This window comes from Mustelus asterias, chromosome 21 (genome assembly GCF_964213995.1).
Source record: "Mustelus asterias chromosome 21, sMusAst1.hap1.1, whole genome shotgun sequence".
NCBI classification, from domain to species: domain Eukaryota; kingdom Metazoa; phylum Chordata; class Chondrichthyes; order Carcharhiniformes; family Triakidae; genus Mustelus; species Mustelus asterias.
The window spans coordinates 52982570-53002493 of record NC_135821.1 but is presented as its reverse complement, the minus strand read 5'-3'; the positions used below and the strand labels follow the sequence as shown (position 1 = coordinate 53002493).

The window sequence follows — 19924 nt, the reverse complement described above, 5'->3', positions numbered from 1 at the left end:
ATCTGTTCAGTTCATCCATCATTTCCTTATTTTTCACTATTAATTCTCCAAACAATCAATTTATTCTTTCTTTTTCAGATACCTGTAGAAACTCTTGTTATCTCTTATTTCTTGCCAGTTTTATCTTATTTCTCCTTTCATATTAATCTTTTAGTCATTCTTTGTTGTTCTTTATATTACTGTCCAATCATCTGACTTGCCATTTATCTTTGTAGAATTTTACACTTTTTCTTTGATACTTAGTCAAGTCACGGATAGTGTGTCCTTCCCTGTATGTCTTTCAGTCTAGCTGGAATGTACATTTTCCAACTATTCTGAAATAGCTCGGGTAGGATTTTAAGCCGAGAGTTTGTACATAACACTCAATTCCATTGCTATTTAATGCTCTCTTGGCTGACAGCTTTCCAACCTGGCCAGGCATGGCGCTGCAGTGGCCAGAAGTGGTACTGCAGTGCTCTGTCTGGAACGAAGTCCCGGAACCATTGGAAAAGTAACTTGGGGGGGGGGGGGGGGGGTTCCCTGGTGGAGTCCCAGACCTCCGAGATCAGAGGGGAGGGTGCCTCAACTCTGAGGGGCCTTCCTTTCTGAGTTGGGGAAATGTTTTTTTTGTTAGTTTCCTACCTCACCTGCTCCCACCCAAGCATGAAATTGTGTCCGGGCTTGGGCAGATGGATTCCGCGAGGGGGAGGGTGGGGGGCTCCATTCAATCCCCATCCTCAGAACCCACCTTGGGGGTGGGGCAGTGTAATATTCTGCCCTTTCTTAACTGACTGTCATTGCATCGCTACTGACCTATCCCTTAACCTAATTTCCCAGTTCACTTAAGCCAGCTAGTCTTATGTCCTCTCTTTCCTTGCTCAGACTGAATGTGAAATTCAATCATATTATCATTGTTACCTCAAAACGCCTTTAGTACGAGATCATTAATTATTCCTGCCTCATTGCACATTACCTGATCTGGGATGGCCTCTCTGGTTGGCTCTGGAACTTGCTGCACCAAGAAACTGCAGGTTACCTTTGCCAATCTGATTTGTCCAATCTATATGTAGATTAAAATTCCCATGATTATCATCGTACTTTTTTCACAAGCCCCGTTTTTTTTCCCAGTATACCCTCTCCTAAAGAGCATCATAAACCACTCCCACAAGAGACTTGCCTTTACTATCTCTCATGCCTACCTAACATAATCTACATGTTGATTTTGATGTTGCCTTGTGCTGACCCCACCATAATTTACAGGGTCAACTCAGTTATGTGGCTTTTAGCTGTTCATTTGGCAAAATCCTGTGTAACATTGGGGTATTGCACTGTGGAAAGTTTGGAATAGGCAGACCTGCCATTAAAAAAAATCCAAGAATGGCCAAAGATTACAGCAGCAGGAGGTAAGTCCTTTGTCCAGCTCACTATTTGGATATATGTCAGAGAGGTCTCCTGGATTATTTCATGTCACTATTAATGCATGTTTTTAAGTGGAGTATCTGACAGAGGCATCCAAAAAAGGAAACAACAAATTGTAAGGCAGAGAAAAAGAGCCTGAACATGTATATGAATCCTTAAAAGTCTTGTGTGCTGTTTTGGGGTTGGGTGGTGGGATCACAGATGAACGGATTAGAAAGCTGTACAATTGTACTGGGAGAGGGAATATCACAACCATGCTGTACCTTCACAAGGAAGAACTCAGATTCTCTAGCTGGAGTTTAAATGAAATGAATAAGCAAGAACATTGGTAGATTTTTCAATTTTTTAACTCCAGGCTGGTTGAGGACATTTTAAATTAATTCAACATATTCAAGTGATTGAACCTGAAACCACCTTCTGCTCTATGACTTTGTGTTGGGGGTTGGGTAGAGGGTATGTTGACTGAGGAGCAACCATTTTCATCTTCTTCTACATATTTTGAAGTGACTACAACTACTAAGCCCTTAAGGCAAATAGTTATTAATGGAATCTGGATTCAGATTGAATTTTCTGTTTTCACATTCTTTTGCCTATGCATGATCAGTTTGCCTGAGAATTCTGTTTTTTCATACCAGGTGGTTGGCAGCATGGATGCGCATCCCAGCCGTTACTGTGCCACAGTCCGTGTGCAGCGACCCCGTCAGGAAATAATTGAAGACCTTTCCTACATGGTTCGAGAGCTTCTGATCCAGTTTTACAAATCTACCCGCTTCAAACCAACAAGGATTATCTTCTATAGGGATGGCGTTCCTGAAGGACAATTGCCACAGGTAGCTTGAAGTTGCATTCACTCACTGAAGTGAACACCTGAAAGGTCTGAAGTGATGTAAATCATTTACAGTAGAGACCTGCAGAGGTTTTCTTGATGGATTTCAATATAGGCAGAAGTGAATGGTATCAACGAAAAAATTTAAACCAGATTTTCATTTTTGCATCAAATGTTCTTCCCTGGTATCCTGCTTAGCACATTCTCCCCGCCATGAGCAGATGGCTATATTGCAGTCAATTGCCAAGGAGCTGTAATTCAAATGTGATAACTTGGACATTGCAGGTTGTACTTGTATGACTTGGATAATGACAAGTAGCTGATCCCTGCACTTTTCTTACACACTTTGGAGATAATGTTTTAATAGCACTTTCATGTCCTTCCTAAAATCGCTCTGACTATTTTAAATGTAATATCACTCCTCTAAAGGCATGTTTGTTCTTACATCTGACATCAGAATGTTTAGAACTTCTTTGGCTTGAAAACCAAAGATCTTCTGATGACAGCATTGCATAAACTATATAACTTGTCCTGCCAAATATTTCTGTTGCAGCAACCTTCTTCCTACTCCTCACTAAAGTGTTTTAAATGCTTTGTTAAAATAACAAACCATTTGAAACTTTATTTTTCAGATATTACACTACGAGCTCCTGGCTATCCGTGATGCATGTATCAAACTGGAAAAAGATTATCAGCCTGGAATTACCTATATAGTTGTCCAGAAACGGCATCACACACGGCTCTTCTGTGCAGATAAGAGTGAGAGGGTGAGAAATAACTTCAATGCAGCTATTGGTGAAATCTGAGGTTATTGTTTAGTTTGGGTGTTTTTTTCGTTTTCACCTTTTCTCCCCTCTTGGAAAGCATTGGTCATTTCTCAGTACATCCCATGGATGGGATCAGCCTTTCAGTGCCTCATGAAAGTAGCTACACTTTATGTGTAAGCACAGGCAACAAGTGCCAGACCTGAAGCTGCCGCGAGAAGAATGATTCCATTCCTGGACATCAACCATGCAGCAGAATTTTCTGGATATTTTTCAGAATTAGTAAGCCAGCTGAATTTTCCACCTAACTGACCTTGAGTGACATGGAGATTCTTTGTTCCCTCTGGCTAGGATCAGCTTAATTCCCAGTAGGTACAGACCTCTTGATCTGTATGGCTGACTATAGAGATGCTTTTATTGAGGAAAAACCCTTAAAATTCGTAACAAACCAAATTCAAGTATAAGTAATGTTACCCACATTAATAGGAAATGCCTATAGTGGTGGAAGTCATTACAATAAATATCAGGGGCCGCAGACTTCAGCCAGTACAAACAGATTGGTTTCCATTGAATAATCAAATTAGGGTAAACTTTGAGTAAAAAGTATATTTTACTGCAAAGTACAACACAATTTGATAGTCTGGTCTGATTTAGTACTAAAATCATCCTATGTATACTTGAACAGCGATAATCTTACTGACTTGTTTTCATCTAATAGCTTACGAGGTCCACTGGCATAAATACTGATCAGAGTTATGCTAGGGCTGAGGTGCCAGTGTTTCAACAGTATGGTGTGCTAGCTTCAAAGAGTACCAGTATTACTTAAACTTATAATCTGGTTTCAAAATGTGCAAAACCTCAAGATGCACTTTGAATTAATACACTATGAGTTAATATGAATTAAATCTTTACATAAAACAAAATTGGCATTTGTTATTTCCTGTTCAAAAGTATTAAATACTGATTTTTTTTTTGCCAGATTGGTAAAAGCGGGAACATACCAGCAGGAACGACAGTTGATACCAACATCACCCACCCATTTGAGTTTGATTTCTACCTGTGCAGTCATGCTGGAATTCAGGTTTGTTGGATACTTGTCCTTGTGACCATTACAGAGTAGGAGAGCTGAGGGCAATTTCTACACTCTAGCTCATTTCTTGTGGCACTGTTCGGTAGTAATCCAGAGTATGGAGCATGATTAACTTTGGCCTGATTTTTTTCCCATTAAGGCACCTGCTCAGATACATCCTCTGGGGAACTGGTCTAATTAGGTTTGAAGGTCAGTTACAGGTTAATTGTTGTTGATGGAAAGGTTGTTTAGGTTGCCAGATTCAGGTCAATTTACAAACTTCCATCACCAAGAGAAACAATCATAAATAGCCTCAGCAGAAAATGGATGGCTTTTTCACATGGATGTAAGTAAAGAAGTAACATGTAAATGAAATAAACTAGGAGACTTTCTGAGATACGAGTGGTCCTATCTAAATTACTTCCCAAATCTAAATGCATATGTATCAACGCACCGCTGGGCAATCAGGGCTCAGATCTTTCTCTGACACACTTCATTCCTCACCTAACTAGGATTTTTATTTGTTTATTTCCTACATTGTTCTTCCCCATCGTGGTGCTACTTACTACTGCAAAAGTAGGATATACACAGGAGTAGGTATGAATTACTAAGGATGGAACTTTTGATAAAATTAGATATAACTGAAAAACATAATGTGCAGTCCATTTATTGAGAAATGTATGACGGGTGAAGGCCTTAGCAGAACCAGGCCACATCTGAAAATATAAATAATGAATATACGTGGACAAGTTGTGACTATAAAAACCTGACATTTGTAGAAGGAAATTGAAGCTGGGAGCAGGGAAGGGTAAAGAAATTCTAGTTTTGAGCTTGTTGAAAAGGGAGTTGAAGTCACAGGTTGTACAACAAGATTCGGTGTGAACAAAGTGAGGATTTAGGGGGCAGCAATATTAGGTGCCTTTGCAGTTTAGAGGGGCTAACAAGTGAAAGTGGAGGAGTATTAACTACAGTAGTGTTGTTAGCATAACAAGGAGATGGAAATGTAGACTTGAAAGACTACAACAGCTGAGGGGGAATTACCAATCAAATGACAAGCTTGTTTTATATCTGTCCCTCAGTGTTGGAAGGGCCTCTTCAGAGATGTGTGAACATTTACCCTCAGCAGGCTATGGCTTTAGAGAAAGTTAAATAGTTGAGGGGAGATTTGCACCACTTTGTAATTAATTTTCCGCCACTTCCTCATGTTAAGTTTCAGAACATCCAAGCCTCTTTTATCAACCCCTCTCTCTTTCCTCTTCCATGCCACCCCCAGTAAGCAGTATGATTAAAGCCAGACTGATTTCACTTTTTCTCACTTTTCCATTTTGGCTTTACTTATTTCTTTAAAGGGCCCTTATTGGGGTTGAATGATGCATGAAAAGACTGCTGCTACTGTTTTCACATTGATACTTTCCCCAGTTTGAAAAACAACACATTCAATATTTCATAACAAAGAAAATGGTAGAGGGAGAGAAGAATACCAATTGCACAGCGAGTCTAGCTTCAGGATATTGCTAAGGAAACAAGGATGTTTCCTTATGAAAAAGTAATTACATTTTGAAGATATTATCTTTCTCCCTGCATGATTTTTGGTGTTTCAGTAACTGATCTCTGAGATTGTAGTGTAAATTTAATATCTCAGATTACATATAGAGCATTAAAATCTATTGACTGATATAATACAGGTAATCTTGGCAATCTAATTATTTCTTCAGTGGATGTACTTTTTCAGTCACAGCAGTTAGCTTCATAAACAACTGTTAAGCCACCTTTCCCATTGCTGTACTGAATGTCCATTAGGCAAGCATACTGTTTTAACTTGTCTCCAAGATGATGATCTGCCAATTCTGGGAACAGAAAATATTTTCTTTCCTTTTCCTGCACTTCTGAAACTGTTGAGCCATGTTAACAGATCATCCCACCAACATGGCTCCAGTACTTAGCTAGGCAATCATTCTTTGTGTTATCTCAGTGGGAAGTATTAATGAGATAGATTTATTCTAGTTATTTGGATAATTCTCTTTGGATGACATGTTCTTTGTCGATCAGAAAGTATCTTGCTTTTAATGCTGCTAGTCTCCAATGCTATGCTGGCGTTAGAATGAAGGTTGTTTCCAATTTTTAAATTTATCTTGTAATAGGAAAGAGAAGGGTGGGGATATTAAAAACCTTTCCAAATTGTGGCAAGAGTTTGTGTTTTCCTAAAATGTGAAAGGTTTTGGTCAGTGTAAGTATGAAACAAAGACGGCTGACTTCTGGAGTTAAACGTATTGATCCTTAAAAGATATTTATATTAAATAATGTCCAATGATGAAGAGATAGATTTCAGTGTGTTTTCTCAGTGCTACTTTCTTAATTGAAATTCATAATTTCATCTCCTATCACTGCAGGGCACCAGCAGACCTTCACATTATTATGTCTTGTGGGATGACAATCGATTCACTGCGGATGAGCTTCAGATCCTGACCTATCAGCTATGTCACACTTACGTGCGATGCACGCGCTCTGTCTCCATTCCGGCACCAGCCTATTATGCCAGATTGGTGGCATTCAGGGCAAGGTACCACCTGGTGGACAAAGAACACGACAGGTATTGATAATGGTCTGAATAATTATGTAAATTTACTTCACCGATTTGCATATATTTATTACATAATATAAAAACGTACAATACTGCCTCCTGCTATAGTGTTGCCTCATTTGCTGGGGCAGCATGGTGGCACATTGGTTAGCACTGCTGCCTCAACTCCAGGGACCTAGGTTCGATTCCCGGCTTGGATCACTATCTGTGTGGAGTTTGCACTGTGTCTATGGGTTTCATCCGGGTGCTCCGGTTTCCTCCCACAGTCCAAAGATGTGTGGGTTAAATGCATTGGCCGTGCTAAATTGCCCCTTAGTGTCCCGGGAAGCGTAGGTTAGAGAGATTAGTGGGTTAAATATGTGGGATTACAAGGATAGGGCCTGGGTGGGATTGTTGTTGGTGCAGACTCGATGGGCCGAATGGCCTCCTTCTGCACTGTAGGGTTTCTATGATTGCCAGCGTGAAACTGGTTGGTAGTGATAGTGCCTTGATTTATTCATCATCATCTTCGGCTTCTATATTGGACACTCTCGCAAGAAAATGAGCCATGGATAACTTTCTCTGGGGTTTTTGTAAGCAAACCTCTTGTTAACTATTTTTTTGTGGAGTGGTGCAGAGCCAGCTCATCACTGAGATAAGCAGCTTAGTCTGTGTGGAATCATGAGTGCATGTCCTACACGTTCATGGCCGAGAGCATTGATCAACTGTACCACAGACCACTTTGGGTTTAGTTTTGCCTCTCTTATTGAAAGGAACAAATAGTAATAGTCATCCTTGCTGATGTCAAATTAATGAATGTAAATTATATGAAATCTCAACAGAGAGAATTTGTGGATGTTGCAGTTGTTATCATTTTGAATTATTGCTCTGCAACAATTTCCACAGAGGTTGTTTATGTCAATCTCTGTCTGTCTTGGGAATTTGTACTCCCCTCCAGTCAGTAGGCAATGACTCAGCTTTCCCCACACACAAACACAGCTGCCTTCTTCCGACATCCATATGGTCATCTGTAGCTTTGTACAAAAATGTCAATTGAATATATAAATATTTCTCACCAAGCAGTTAATTTTTTTCTCAACGTATGTTCATTGCCTATTGAGACAATATTTAAATTCATCATGTTTTGGAGATTTTTCTTGTGCACCACCGATTCATAGATTTTTAATGAATATATGGATTAATTATAAAGCCCTGAGGTGCTCAGGTTTCTGAAGTCAAAATGCAAAAGTAGTATATTCAGTACAACATTTAAAAGGAGAAAGAAATATCTCTCCTGTTTAGATGGGCCAAATATTACTATGATACAGTCACAGAGGACATTATTCATTACTTGGGATAAACCTGATTCAGTGCCGGGAGGAGTAATAGCTTAATTGGAGGAAGTCGCACGTGGTAATGCAAGAAAGGTGATGACACCAACAAGACATTCAAGGATTTGAAGAACAGCAAGATTGGAGAAGAGATGGTAGTTTGTAAGGACAGATAGGCCGAGATGATAGAAGTATTTACAATGTTAGCTAACATGGGGCCCAGAAGGGAATTTAGATAGTCAACAGTTTAGTGTAAACGGGATTTGAAGAATAGGAAATTGATCTCCGGAATAAGATGAATCTGGAATGGGCATGGACGAGGTAGCGGTGAAACCAAAGAGAAACTTGGACCATCTGGACCAGAGCATGGAATTCTTGGGGAATATTTGGCGTAGTGAGAAGGGGAGGAAGTCACAGAGGCAGATAGTATTGAGGATGGTGTTGAAGACATTTCAGAAGTTCCGCAAATTTCTTGTTAGAGTTGGAGAAAATGGGACAGAATGATTGAAGGAGCTTTTTGAGGAGACAGTTGCAAGAGGAAAGGAAGTATTTTTATTAATTTATGGTATGTGAGCATTTCTGGCAAGGTCAGCATTTATTGCCAATTCCCGATTCACCTTGAGGAAGAGCTGGTAAGCTGCCTTCTTGAATTGCTGCAGTCTATGTGGTGTAGGTACACTCAGTATTGTTGGGGAGCTCCAGGATTTTGACTTAGTAAGAATAAGGAGCGCTGATTTAGTTCCAAGTCAGGATGATGTGCGACTTGGAGAGGAATTTGCAGGTGATAGTGTTCCCATGCACCTACTGCCCTTGTTGTTGTCCTCGTTAGGGATCGCAGATTTGGAAGGTGCTGTCGGAGGAGTCTTGATCAGTAGCAGCAATGCATCTTGTAGATGGTGCACACTGCTGACACTGAAGGAATTAATATTTAAAGTGGTGAGTGAGGTGCCGATCAAGTTGGTTGCTTTGACTTGAAAGGTGAGGAGCTTCTTGAATGTTGTTGGAGCTCTATGCAAGTGAGAAGTATTCCATCACACTCATAACTTATGCCTTGTAGATGTTGGACAGACTTTAGGGAGCCAGAAGGTGAGTTACATGCTGCATTGCTCCCTGTGTCTGATCTGCTGTTGTAGCCGTGGTATTTATGTGGCTGATCCTGTTACAGGGCGGCACGGTAGCACAGTGGTTAGCACTGCTGCTTCACAGCTCCAGGGTCCCGGGTTCGATTCCCGGCTCGGGTCACTGTCTGTGTGGAGTTTGCACATTCTCCTCGTGTCTGCGTGGGTTTCCTCCGAGTGCTCCGGTTTCCTCCCACAGTCCAAAGATGTGCGGGTTAGGTTGATTGGCCAGGTTAAAAATTGCCCCTTAGAGTCCTGGGATGCGTAGGTTAGAGGGATTAGCGGGTAAATATGTGGGGGTAGGGCCTGGGTGGGATTGTGGTCGGTGCAGACTCGATGGGCCGAATGGCCTCCTTCTGCACTGTAGGGTTTCTATGATACGTTTCTGTCAATGGTAACCATCTGGATGTTAAAGGCAGCAGATTCAGGAATGGTAATGCCTTTGAACTTCATGGGGAGATGGCTAAATTCTCCCTCATTAGAGATGCTCACTGCTGCCACTTATGTAGGACTGAATGTTGCTTGCTACTTAACTACAGTTTGGGCTGATATCTTTGCCCACGAGAAGAATGGGTGATTTCAACAGATGATTCTGTTTTAAGCCAGTAACCAACAGATAACTGAACTAGTTGTGTGCCAGTTCTTCCTTGTGTTTGTGTCATTCAGACTGGTTGAAATGAAGAAGGGACCTGTTTCCAAGGAACAGCAAGGATAGTTTTGCTGGGAATGAACACTTCAAAGATGAAGAAGAAATAGTTGAGCAATCAACAACTCTGTTATTGTGGCAAATTGAGCCTGAAGCAGTTGAAAGTTTGAAGGTGCACTGCTAAGCATCTTGGGGGAAGGTTTTCCAGGGGTATTTGATGCGATAAATTCTGTCAAAGAGCATCCTTTGACCATTTGATCTTATTCTTTCAAAATATCATCTTCCTGTTGCACCATTTACCTAGCTGTTTCTTACAGGATTGAGTGCCCTGGCCTTAACTAGCCTCTTTTTAACCATTTAATTTAACCATTCCAGCTGTTGATCCTCTGTGTTAAAACAAAATGCTGAGATCCTAATAGAGTGGGCAAGTAATGGAGAATTTTGTTTTTTTTTTTCATATTTTGTTTACAGTGGAGAAGGCAGCCACATCTCTGGACAAAGTAATGGACGGGATCCCCAGGCACTTGCTAAAGCCGTGCAGGTTCACCAGGACACCTTACGCACAATGTACTTCGCTTAACTGTGTGATAGCTCAACCACCTCAACCTGCCAGCCTTCTGGACCAAAAGCAGCCATACAAGAACATTCAAGCATCTTCCACTGACATGTCTTGGAGGTTGGAAGGGGTCATCATATATTTTACAATGAGTAGCTTTCAATGAACTACAAATGGACTGGGAAAGACTGATCAAACAAATTATAGAAGAGGTCAAGCTATTCTACATGAAGAAAACCGGATTCACATTTAAGTTTTATTTTTTACACGTATTTATGCAATATATTGATAACTTTTTAATGTAAAATGCAAACGTTCACCACTGCCAAACTCCTGTTAGTTTTTCGAGACACATGGCTAAAAGAAAATGGTTGATAAGCAACTACTTCAAAGGACATCTTCAAGGGATGAAAAGTCCCATAGGTCCAAAAGCTGAACTTTTCAATTTAGTGCCTGGACTTATGATTATTTGAATCTGCAAGTCTGTTAGACTTGCTAGAATTTCTTTTCGTGCATATGCCTAAATTGGCACCAAAACATATCAATAGTTCTCAACCTGTTTATGTTCTGTATAATGTCTCATTCTTTATTGTTCTTTTTGAGTTTCATTTTGACAAGTGCAGAAAGCTGTGTACTTACACAATCTGAAGGAATCTTAATGTTATCATGTGGTCACTTTCCAAACTCTGGATTTTGAAAGTTATTATGCATTTATGGGGGGGGGGGGAGTAAAAGTCCTGGACGTGAGGCAGGAAAGAATGGATCGCTTGTAAATTATTTTTTTAAAATGTTGCGATAAGAACCTTAAAACATTGTGATGGCTGCATTTCATTTTTACTGATATTGTAAGCCACTCCTGCTCAGCCCTCTTCCTACAGAAGGGGCTGAAAATGGCCGCAAATAAACAAGTAGATTAGAGATTATCAGTTTTGGCAGAAAGCTGAATTAATAAAGCAAAACTGGGGTCTTTTAAGAGTTGCTATTCTTTGAACAATCTTGAGCTATCCAGCAAAAGAATTGCACACTAGCTGAACTCCCACTGTAATTCCCCATTGAAGCCACTTTGGAAATAGATGTAGATGAACGAAAAGCTTAGTTTTGTATCTTTTTAAAGGGCATTAAAGATTGAGCATTTTTTCTGATTTTCCTGTAAACTGAACAAAAGCTATGCTTGTTATAGTTTTTTTAAAATGCTTTGTTTTGGCCCTTAGTTGGAGTTGAAAGCCTCCTTGCTTCCTCTTGCCCATACCCAGTACTTTATTAAAAAAAGAAGAGGTGATTTTGTACTCCAGCTGAGAAATTTCAGTGCTAGTAAATTGAAGATTTTCTGGATAATTTTGCAACCACCCATATCACCCTCTGGGCAAATATCACATGAGCAAGATGCACTGTAAAAGCTTCCTGCGTTGTTCCCTGATTGTGTGAATGAACCTCAGCCTCAGGGAATGTTCCCCACCTCTACAGGTTTCATTTGCATTTCTTAAACTAACCTGACAGTGGAACTGCCAAATAGAGTTGTGGCAAGTTTGTGCTATGACTCATATACGCTTTGGCACTAAGTTGCAACTGGCCAAAACTTACAGCTGAACCCAAGTCTCAGATGTAAGAGTGGAATGTTCTACCTTACCGCACAACCAAGTCCTACATGTAGATTTTAATATAAATGGGATGGTTAGTCTGCATAATTTTATATTCACTGTTTTGCACTGGAATAAAATAATCTTAAACAAGCACAATCCAATTGACAAATCTGTCAACAATTTTCATGTTAATGATACATAAAGCACTACAAATGGACAGAGAAAATACATCTGCAGTCAAAATATGACGCAAATGTAATCAGTGGGAGGAAACCACTACCAAGGCATTAAGGAGCATTTGATAGCCCAGGATTTTTACTTGGCTTACTTTTTTTACTTACCTCATTCCCTCTTCAATCTTCATCCCTCCTCTTAAGGTGATGACTCATTGGGATATGGTCCAGAGGGGCAGGCTGTCCTTTCATATTTCATGCAAGGTGCCTTTATTCATATCTGAATGAAGAAAGTGAGCATTGACAAGCTATTCAAATATTGAGGGCATTAGAACCATGCACAAACCCATCCTTTGTTCAAATTCACTTTGTAGCTGAAATCACTCCAGAGCAATTAAGAATAAGACCCTGGCTGATTTGCCCTATCCCAACGGAAAATAAATAACACTCCTACAATCTAAAAATTTAACATACAATCATCCAGCCTGTATGGTATAGTTACAGTCTGCCTTAGCCAACAGCTGTCATGGGAGCATTTTGTAACATTTACTTTTTTAGAAGCCCATTAGAAACAACAGCACCAAAATTAATTGCTTTGCCTTACAAATAGGTGCACGTTTAAAATTGGCAACCGCTGGAAGAAGATCACTAGCCACACCACCTCGACCTACTCTGTCTCTTACGCTGGGATATAATGGAGCTATAAATGAAATTCATCATGCTACTTAGTGTGTCTGTTTTCTCCACCTGTTGTTTGGCAGCTCCTATACCCAGCAAAATTTCACAATGAACTCCAATTCAGTCTATTCTGATAGTGCAAGAACTAGTTGGCAGCCAATACATAAATAGATAGGAAGCCATTAAGAGTTGATTCCCCATAGAAGACTGATCTGGGATTGACAGTAGTTTTAATCTTGAGCAGAATGTGACAGCAGATAAAGATCATCAACCGCCTCTGCAGTAGAAGCATGATGTCTAATGTGCTTAATAATAATACTGTAAACTTTGTTTACAATCACTTTTGTGTAAAATGTACAAAAATGTAACATACTAGAAATGGTGACCCAGGTGTCACAGGATGTTGTTTTTACGTGCCTACCTGATTTTTAGCTTGACTACATAGGAAGGGGAAAATTGAAGAAAATCAGACTGGGCTACTTTGCATTATCCCCAGTTATCTATTGAAGATAGACACTTGCAAAGCCTGGAGCTCCTCACTAATATTCCCTCTGTTACAGAATTATGTACAAAAGGAAAAGAAACAAATTAGCATTAAAAGCGCACAATATTATTTCTCTATGTTGTCATAAATTGTGGAATAATAAGATGTAATAACAATTTACAAAAGGTCATTGACTGGACACCTCTTCCTTAAACCTTAGCTCTTCAGCCAGTTCCGATAATGAAGACCTTTCCTCTTTTTATGTGTGTCATTTGAAAATGACATTGCACCTTCCTAATGACGCAAATAAATTATCCAGTGACTAGCTGAACTCCAGATTCAACCTCTGGTCTATGTTGAATTAGCCAATCTTGAGTGGGTACTATAGTTAAGTCAGTGCCAATGAATTGGGGAGGGGAATGTTGACTGAGATACTTGTTTCTGGTCACTACCAATACTTGCTCGAAATGTATGGGGTATGGGCAACAAGATCAAGTTTGGCTGTGGTACCCTTCTCAAATAAATAACCTGAAGGGTCAACTTGGACTTGTGGAACAGTATCTTCACTGGAGTGGTTCAAAATTGGAGAGAGGGAAGAATAATGGGAATTTGTTTTTATAACAAGTTGAATGATATTCAAGAGAATCATTGGAAACATCTACAATTTGGCAGTATTAACTAAGGGCATGAGGTGATTAGTACATCAGATTCTCACCATATAGTCAGCTGATAATTCATCAATCTTACCATCTGATTGGCCTGGGAAAGTAGAAGCTGAGCCCCAGGCTACGTCGGCTATTTCCTGTTTTTAAAAAAAGTAGTCAGCTATGACCATTGTCTTGGCGCTGAGAGTTATGCTCAAGTATTTACTGAGGCAGAGTGGTTTATTTTCTTACACTGAACCAATATACTGAAGTTAACTCTATTTATAATTTTCTATGTTCCTTTTCCTCGCTGCACAAGTGTTTTTAAGAAATAAAAAGTGATTTGAAGCAACTTCTCAAAGTAATTTTATTCATAGCATCCTAGAATTGGCATTCATTTTACTGAAAAGGACAGAACAAGAAGTTAAAATAAGCTCGCCCAAATGGAAAAGGGCAACTTAAAAACAATCTGTAAAACCAATATATAAGATCTTCAAGAAACATTTAAGTTTTGAAATCTGACAGTTTGCAGAAACTGCATTGAAGAACTATTTTCTCAGTAGCATCGATACTTGCATGCAATCTCACTTGATCTAAAATATACTGCAATGAATGTAACAAAGGTGTCTCAACGTGAAGTAATTCAGGACAGCACTAGCATAAATTTACTGATAAATCTAAGAAATGCCAACCAAAATCCTGCACCTTATGCAGACTACAATATAGAGCAAAGATGGAATTGCCTGATTGGAACTATGCTGTAAAATTCCCCGGTTAAATTTATACAATGAAAATGCTTCTTAATGACTCCAAAATTGCAATTGACTGTCTAGTTTTTACAGTTGTAACATTGAGGTAATCCATTAAGATGAAAGTATTACCAATCAATTGAATTACAGTGTCTGCTTATACTTCTCCAGGACTCTGTCAGCTTATCCACAGACTCGTAGGTTAAGGTATTAGAGGGTAACCTCTTCACATGTTTTTGAAAGCAAAAAGCAACCACAACATGACCGAAGTAAATTTGATGGACATCTCAATTGCAATTTTTTAAATGCTCAATGGCTTTATTAAACGATTGAGAGAACTCGGCAATTATTTCATTACATATTACATTCACATGTATTACAATTATGCAAACAACAGTAAGGGATTGTATCTGTAAAAACTTAAAAGGATTTAGCTGCTTGGCTATTTGGTAGTCCAACTTAAATACTTAAGTTGTATCTTAAACTTATTGATATGGTACTTGTATCTACCTTGAATAGCCTAGGCATATTTTCATTCCTGTGTTGAGATAGGATGCTGAAAAATGTAAAACTTAATTTTGAAGGCATTCAGGATTTTGCTAAATGCTAGGCTGAACCCCTGGGGTTTTACACCAACTGCAGTATAACCTAAATAAGCTAAGGTATCTCTTCATACTTCTCTGATTCCATGTGTACTGCTTTTATATCTTGCTGTTATTACAGACAAACCATTCATCAGTTCAAAGCATTAAAAATGAAAAATGGGGGTTCATGTACATAGATCTTTAAAAATGACAAGATATATTGAAAGTTATTAACAAGCGTATTGGACTTCATAAATTGAGGTATTGAGTACAGAAGCACAGAAGTTGTGATGAATCTTTATAAAGTTCTGGTTAAGCAACAACTATAATACACCTGGTTCTGGTCCCAACGCTTTAGGAAGGATATGAGAGTCCTTTAGAGGGTACAGATGAGATTTAGTAGAATGGTTCCAGGGATGAAGTATTTAGCTAAAAGGTCAGCTTGGAGAAGCTGGGGTTGTTTTTGGAGATATAGTGTCATTATGAAGCTGCTGCATGGAGCTCTGTTCATTCATGTGCAGAGCCCTGCTTTTTCCTGAATACATGCTGCATAGCCAGTGGCATAACTTGGTTTTACAAGCTATTCCTAGCATTAAAAATGTAAAATGGAGGTTCATGTGCATGGGTCTTTCAAGGTGGCAGAGCATATTGAGAGTAATTAGCAAAGCATCTGGGATCTTCGGCTTCCTAAATTGAGGTATCACTTTGAAGGATTTAGTATTAAACTGTACCTACATTGTAAAAGTAGCATGGGATAATATATTTGCACTTGGTTCTTAAGTCAATGCCAATCACTGTACTTAACTTGATAGTCTGGTAGAAGGTAGGAAAGCATGAGGGTCAGTGCTGGAACCACTGTTTGTTCACAATTTGCAAAAATAATTTGGTCTTGGGAATCTAAAGTACAATTTCAAAATTTGAGGATGATACCAAATTGTCGGTTATGGTTAACATAGATGAAGTAGTGACAACGTACAGGAAAACATTGATAAACTTGTAGAATGTGTGATTGGAAGTATAAGAAGGTCACATACACTTCTCTTTTAACCTACTGAGGGACTTATTTTCCAGAGGGTTCTGGGGATTAGCTATAATCAAATCACTAATAAGGTTAATAAGATTTTTTTTAAAAGCAAACAAAGTACTCAATTACTTCTAGAGGGATAGAATTTAGAAACATGTACCAAGTCTTGGCCAAGTGTCCTCTTTAAGAGCAGTGAGGTTAAAACATTGAGTACCATTGACTTGCATGCACAATAATTCAATCCCTAATTTAAGATCATGCATCCTATACATATAATACTTCTATAGCTAACTAGCAAAAATTAGGTCAGTTTGGGAAGTAGAGTTGTTTGCAGTATAAAGATTTCTCTGCAGTGTGAGCTGAAGAGCTAGGAGATATGTAAATTGTGTCAGATTGTCACCATTGGTGGGAGTGTGGTTTTTTTTTTATTCATTCATGGGACATGGGCATTGTTGGCTGGCCAGCATTTATTGCCCATCCCTAGTTGCCCTTGAGAAGGTGATGGTGAGCTGCCTTCTTGAATCGCTGCAGTCCATGTTCTGTGGGTTGAGCCACAATACAATTAGGAAGAGAATTCCAGGATTTTGACCCAACGACTGGGAAGGAACGGTGATATATTTCCAAGTCAGGATGGTGAGTGGCTTGGAGGGGAACTTGCAGGTGATGGTGTTCCCATTTAACTGCTGCCCTTGTCCTTCTAGATGGAAATGGTCATAGGTTTGGAAGGTGCTGTCTAAGCATCTTTGGTGAATTGCTGCAGTGCATCTTGTAGATCGTACACACTGCTACTGAGCATCGGTGGTGGAGGGATTGAATGTTTGTAGATGTGCCAATCAAGTGGGCTGCTTTGTCCTGGATGGTGTCAAAGCTTCTTGAGTGTTGTTGGAGCTGCACCCATCCAGGCAAGTGGGGAGTATTCCATCACACTCCTGACTTGTGCCTTGTAGATGGTGGATAGGCTTTGGGGAGTCAGGAGGTGAGTTACTTGCTGCACTATTCCTAGCCTCTGACCTGCTCTTGTAGCCACTGTGTTTATGTGGTGAGTCCAGTTGAGTTTCTGGTCAATGGTAACCCCAAGGATGTTGACAGTGGAGGACTCGGTGATGGTTACACCATTGAATGTCAAAGGGCGGTGGTTAGAGTGTCTCTTATTGGTGATGGTCATTGCCTGGCATTTGTGTGGCACGAATGTAACTACAGCACGATAAGTTTACATTGACGTAGGAACTTATAATGGAAAAGTTAATAAATGTGGATAGGAACATTTGGATTTTTAACATCTAGGAGTTGATATCTGTGGTCTTTGCATCCAAGGTGTGTGTTCCCTGGGCACAAGGGTCAGGTAAAGGGTGGAGATTCATTTCACCTGATCTTTGTCTCGTTTACATTGACAGGCTTCCTGGGTTTATTCTTGGAGCAGAGTAAAGCATTTACCTGAAATAGGAACAGACCCAGTACTGTTATGATAATAAAGCATAAGAAGGAATTCCTAACCATCCCACCACCTCAATTTCGTGTGCATATTTTTCATAGCGCCCCAAGAAACTGAGACTGAGCCTTACACCTGGCTTTGATCATTGGTGAAGATTCAAAAGAAAGCGATGCACTTCACATTGTGCCTTTCAGAACCTGAGAATGTCCCAAAATACTTTAAAGCCAATTAAGTACACTCTAAGCATAAGCACTGTTGTATTGCAACAGAAATGAAGAGCAATAGTCCTAATACTGATCCCCGCACAGAACCACGAGTATTAATAAGAACCAGTTGCTGTCTATTCAACATGGAGTGGTACTTACAGTACTACTTTACCATATTTACAGTAGGTACACATGAACCTCCAAGCTCAGCTTTCTGCCAGCAAGAGAATGCTGGGAATAGGGTGAAATAAATCATGCCTAAAACTTCTGCCCAAACTTTATCTGTTTAACCTAATTAACTATTTTCTCAAAGATTTGTAAAAATTTATTTGGATACAATGCTGGCAGTTTCCAAGCTACCTTGAGCTCAATTTCCATCAAATCCAACAATCATTTCTACCAAAGAAGTAATGATCTTGTAGAGTTGAACACTAGCTGCTCTGAATGCTAAGGACAAACTCTTATCACATGAATGTAGAGGAGCTCCATACAGTGAGTACAGTATCTGATTATTGATTCAAAGCTTAAAGCATTGCACCATAGGTTGTAAAATTAGATCATCGGTCCACAGTGGTCAGACATTCTGTTTCTTGTCAGCAGCTGACCATTCCAGTAAAGGTTAATGTATTATTTTTGTACATTAGAGTGACATTAGCATTCCATTATGTCTCAACCAAAATCTATTATCACATGGCATGGCTGTAGATGTGCATTATTGTTCTTAATCAAGGGGCCATTTTGATGGTTCATTTACCCTAATGGGAATGGTGTAATTGATAAGCAGTAGTGCTAATTGAGATATTACACAATGTCACCAAGGTATTCCTAGAAGAAAAGCCTAAAGGTGCAATGAGTTCTGACTTGGTTATCAAAGGCTGATTATTAAATACTTTTTTTTGATATTTGTTCTGAGAATGTGAATAACTTTGGCAAAGCTAACTAATTGCCCATTCCTAATTTGCTTATGTAGTGATCGGAATTCTCTTTGAATTTCTATACAATGGCGTTAAGTAGGGAATTCAGTGTTCTTACCCAATAACTGTGAAGAAACAGCAATATAGGTCCAAGTCAGGGTGATGTATGATTTGGAGGGGATCCTAGAGCTGTTGCTATTCCCAGAATATTTCTTTTGTCTTTATTGCAGGTCAAGGTCATGAGGAGGGAGGTGCTTGAAGAGTTACTGCATTGCATCCTGTGTACCGTATGTACTGCAGTCATTGTGCTTCTTTGGTACTCCTGGCAATGGATTCAATGCAGCAAGATGTTCTGCCCTAACCAGAATTCAGCTTTGAGTATAGTACCCGTCCAGATGAGTGACTTGAGTCTTATCAATGCTGGATAAAACTTCTGAGTGGTCAGAAGATGAGCTGTTGGTCACAGGGTGTCATGGAGATCCTGCCATCTTCCGGATTAAATCCAGGGATCCTACCTTTCTATTTTGCTCCTGTTGACACAGTGGATGATTTTTAATTCAGGTGATTGGGGTCTCACCAGCTGAACTGAGAGCCAACTAAAGCTCCATGTTTCCTTTTTTGGGGGAAAGCCCAAAAGTCCATTCAGGCAGCGCTCACATGAGTAATGGTGGTTGTTAGCAATGCACCCACAAGAGCCAAACCCCCTCTCTCCCAGAGCCAGATGCAAACTTGGCAGGGTGATGCGCGATTAAATCACTCGGGAGGCTGCCCCGCACCGTTAGGTTTACCACGCAGCTCCCAAGAACGGTAACAGATCGGGACCTCGACGCCATAGAAATAGTCTGTCTGACAGTCTGTACTCGGAGACCGCACCGTTTCACGGTGTCAGGATGAATGAAACTCTCCGTGCTCCCGCTGTCAAACAGACAATGTATTAGGTGTCCATTTACCTCTATGCCCATCATGGAATTGTTGAGTCTGTGAGGCTTGGCCTGGTCCAGGATGATTGACGCCACCGTTGAGCCTTGAGTGCAACTGCAGGCAGCTGAGATGGTTGATGATGATGACCCCTGCTGGTCGTCTGCGGTCGGTGCTGACCAAAATGGCTGCGCCCATGGATCGCACGTGGTCGGTGGGGTTGAAAGTGGCGGCACTCGCAGGTCGCAGGTGTCTTGCATCGTCGTCGTC

The 19924-nt window shown here is 40.0% G+C and overlaps 1 protein-coding gene across 1 annotated transcript in view; it reads left to right on the top strand.

Annotated features, from left to right (window-relative positions):
- LOC144509276 (protein argonaute-1-like) overlaps positions 1-14171 on the top strand; it is a 101569-nt gene extending 87398 nt beyond the window's left edge. The window contains exons 15-19 of the mRNA XM_078237897.1: positions 2034-2228; positions 2857-2991; positions 3968-4069; positions 6448-6647; positions 10184-14171. Coding sequence (XP_078094023.1) covers positions 2034-2228; positions 2857-2991; positions 3968-4069; positions 6448-6647; positions 10184-10292 — 741 coding nt within the window. The 3' untranslated portion in view covers positions 10293-14171. The remainder of the gene's footprint in view (positions 1-2033; positions 2229-2856; positions 2992-3967; positions 4070-6447; positions 6648-10183) is intronic.
- Positions 14172-19924: the final 5753 nt, after the last annotated feature.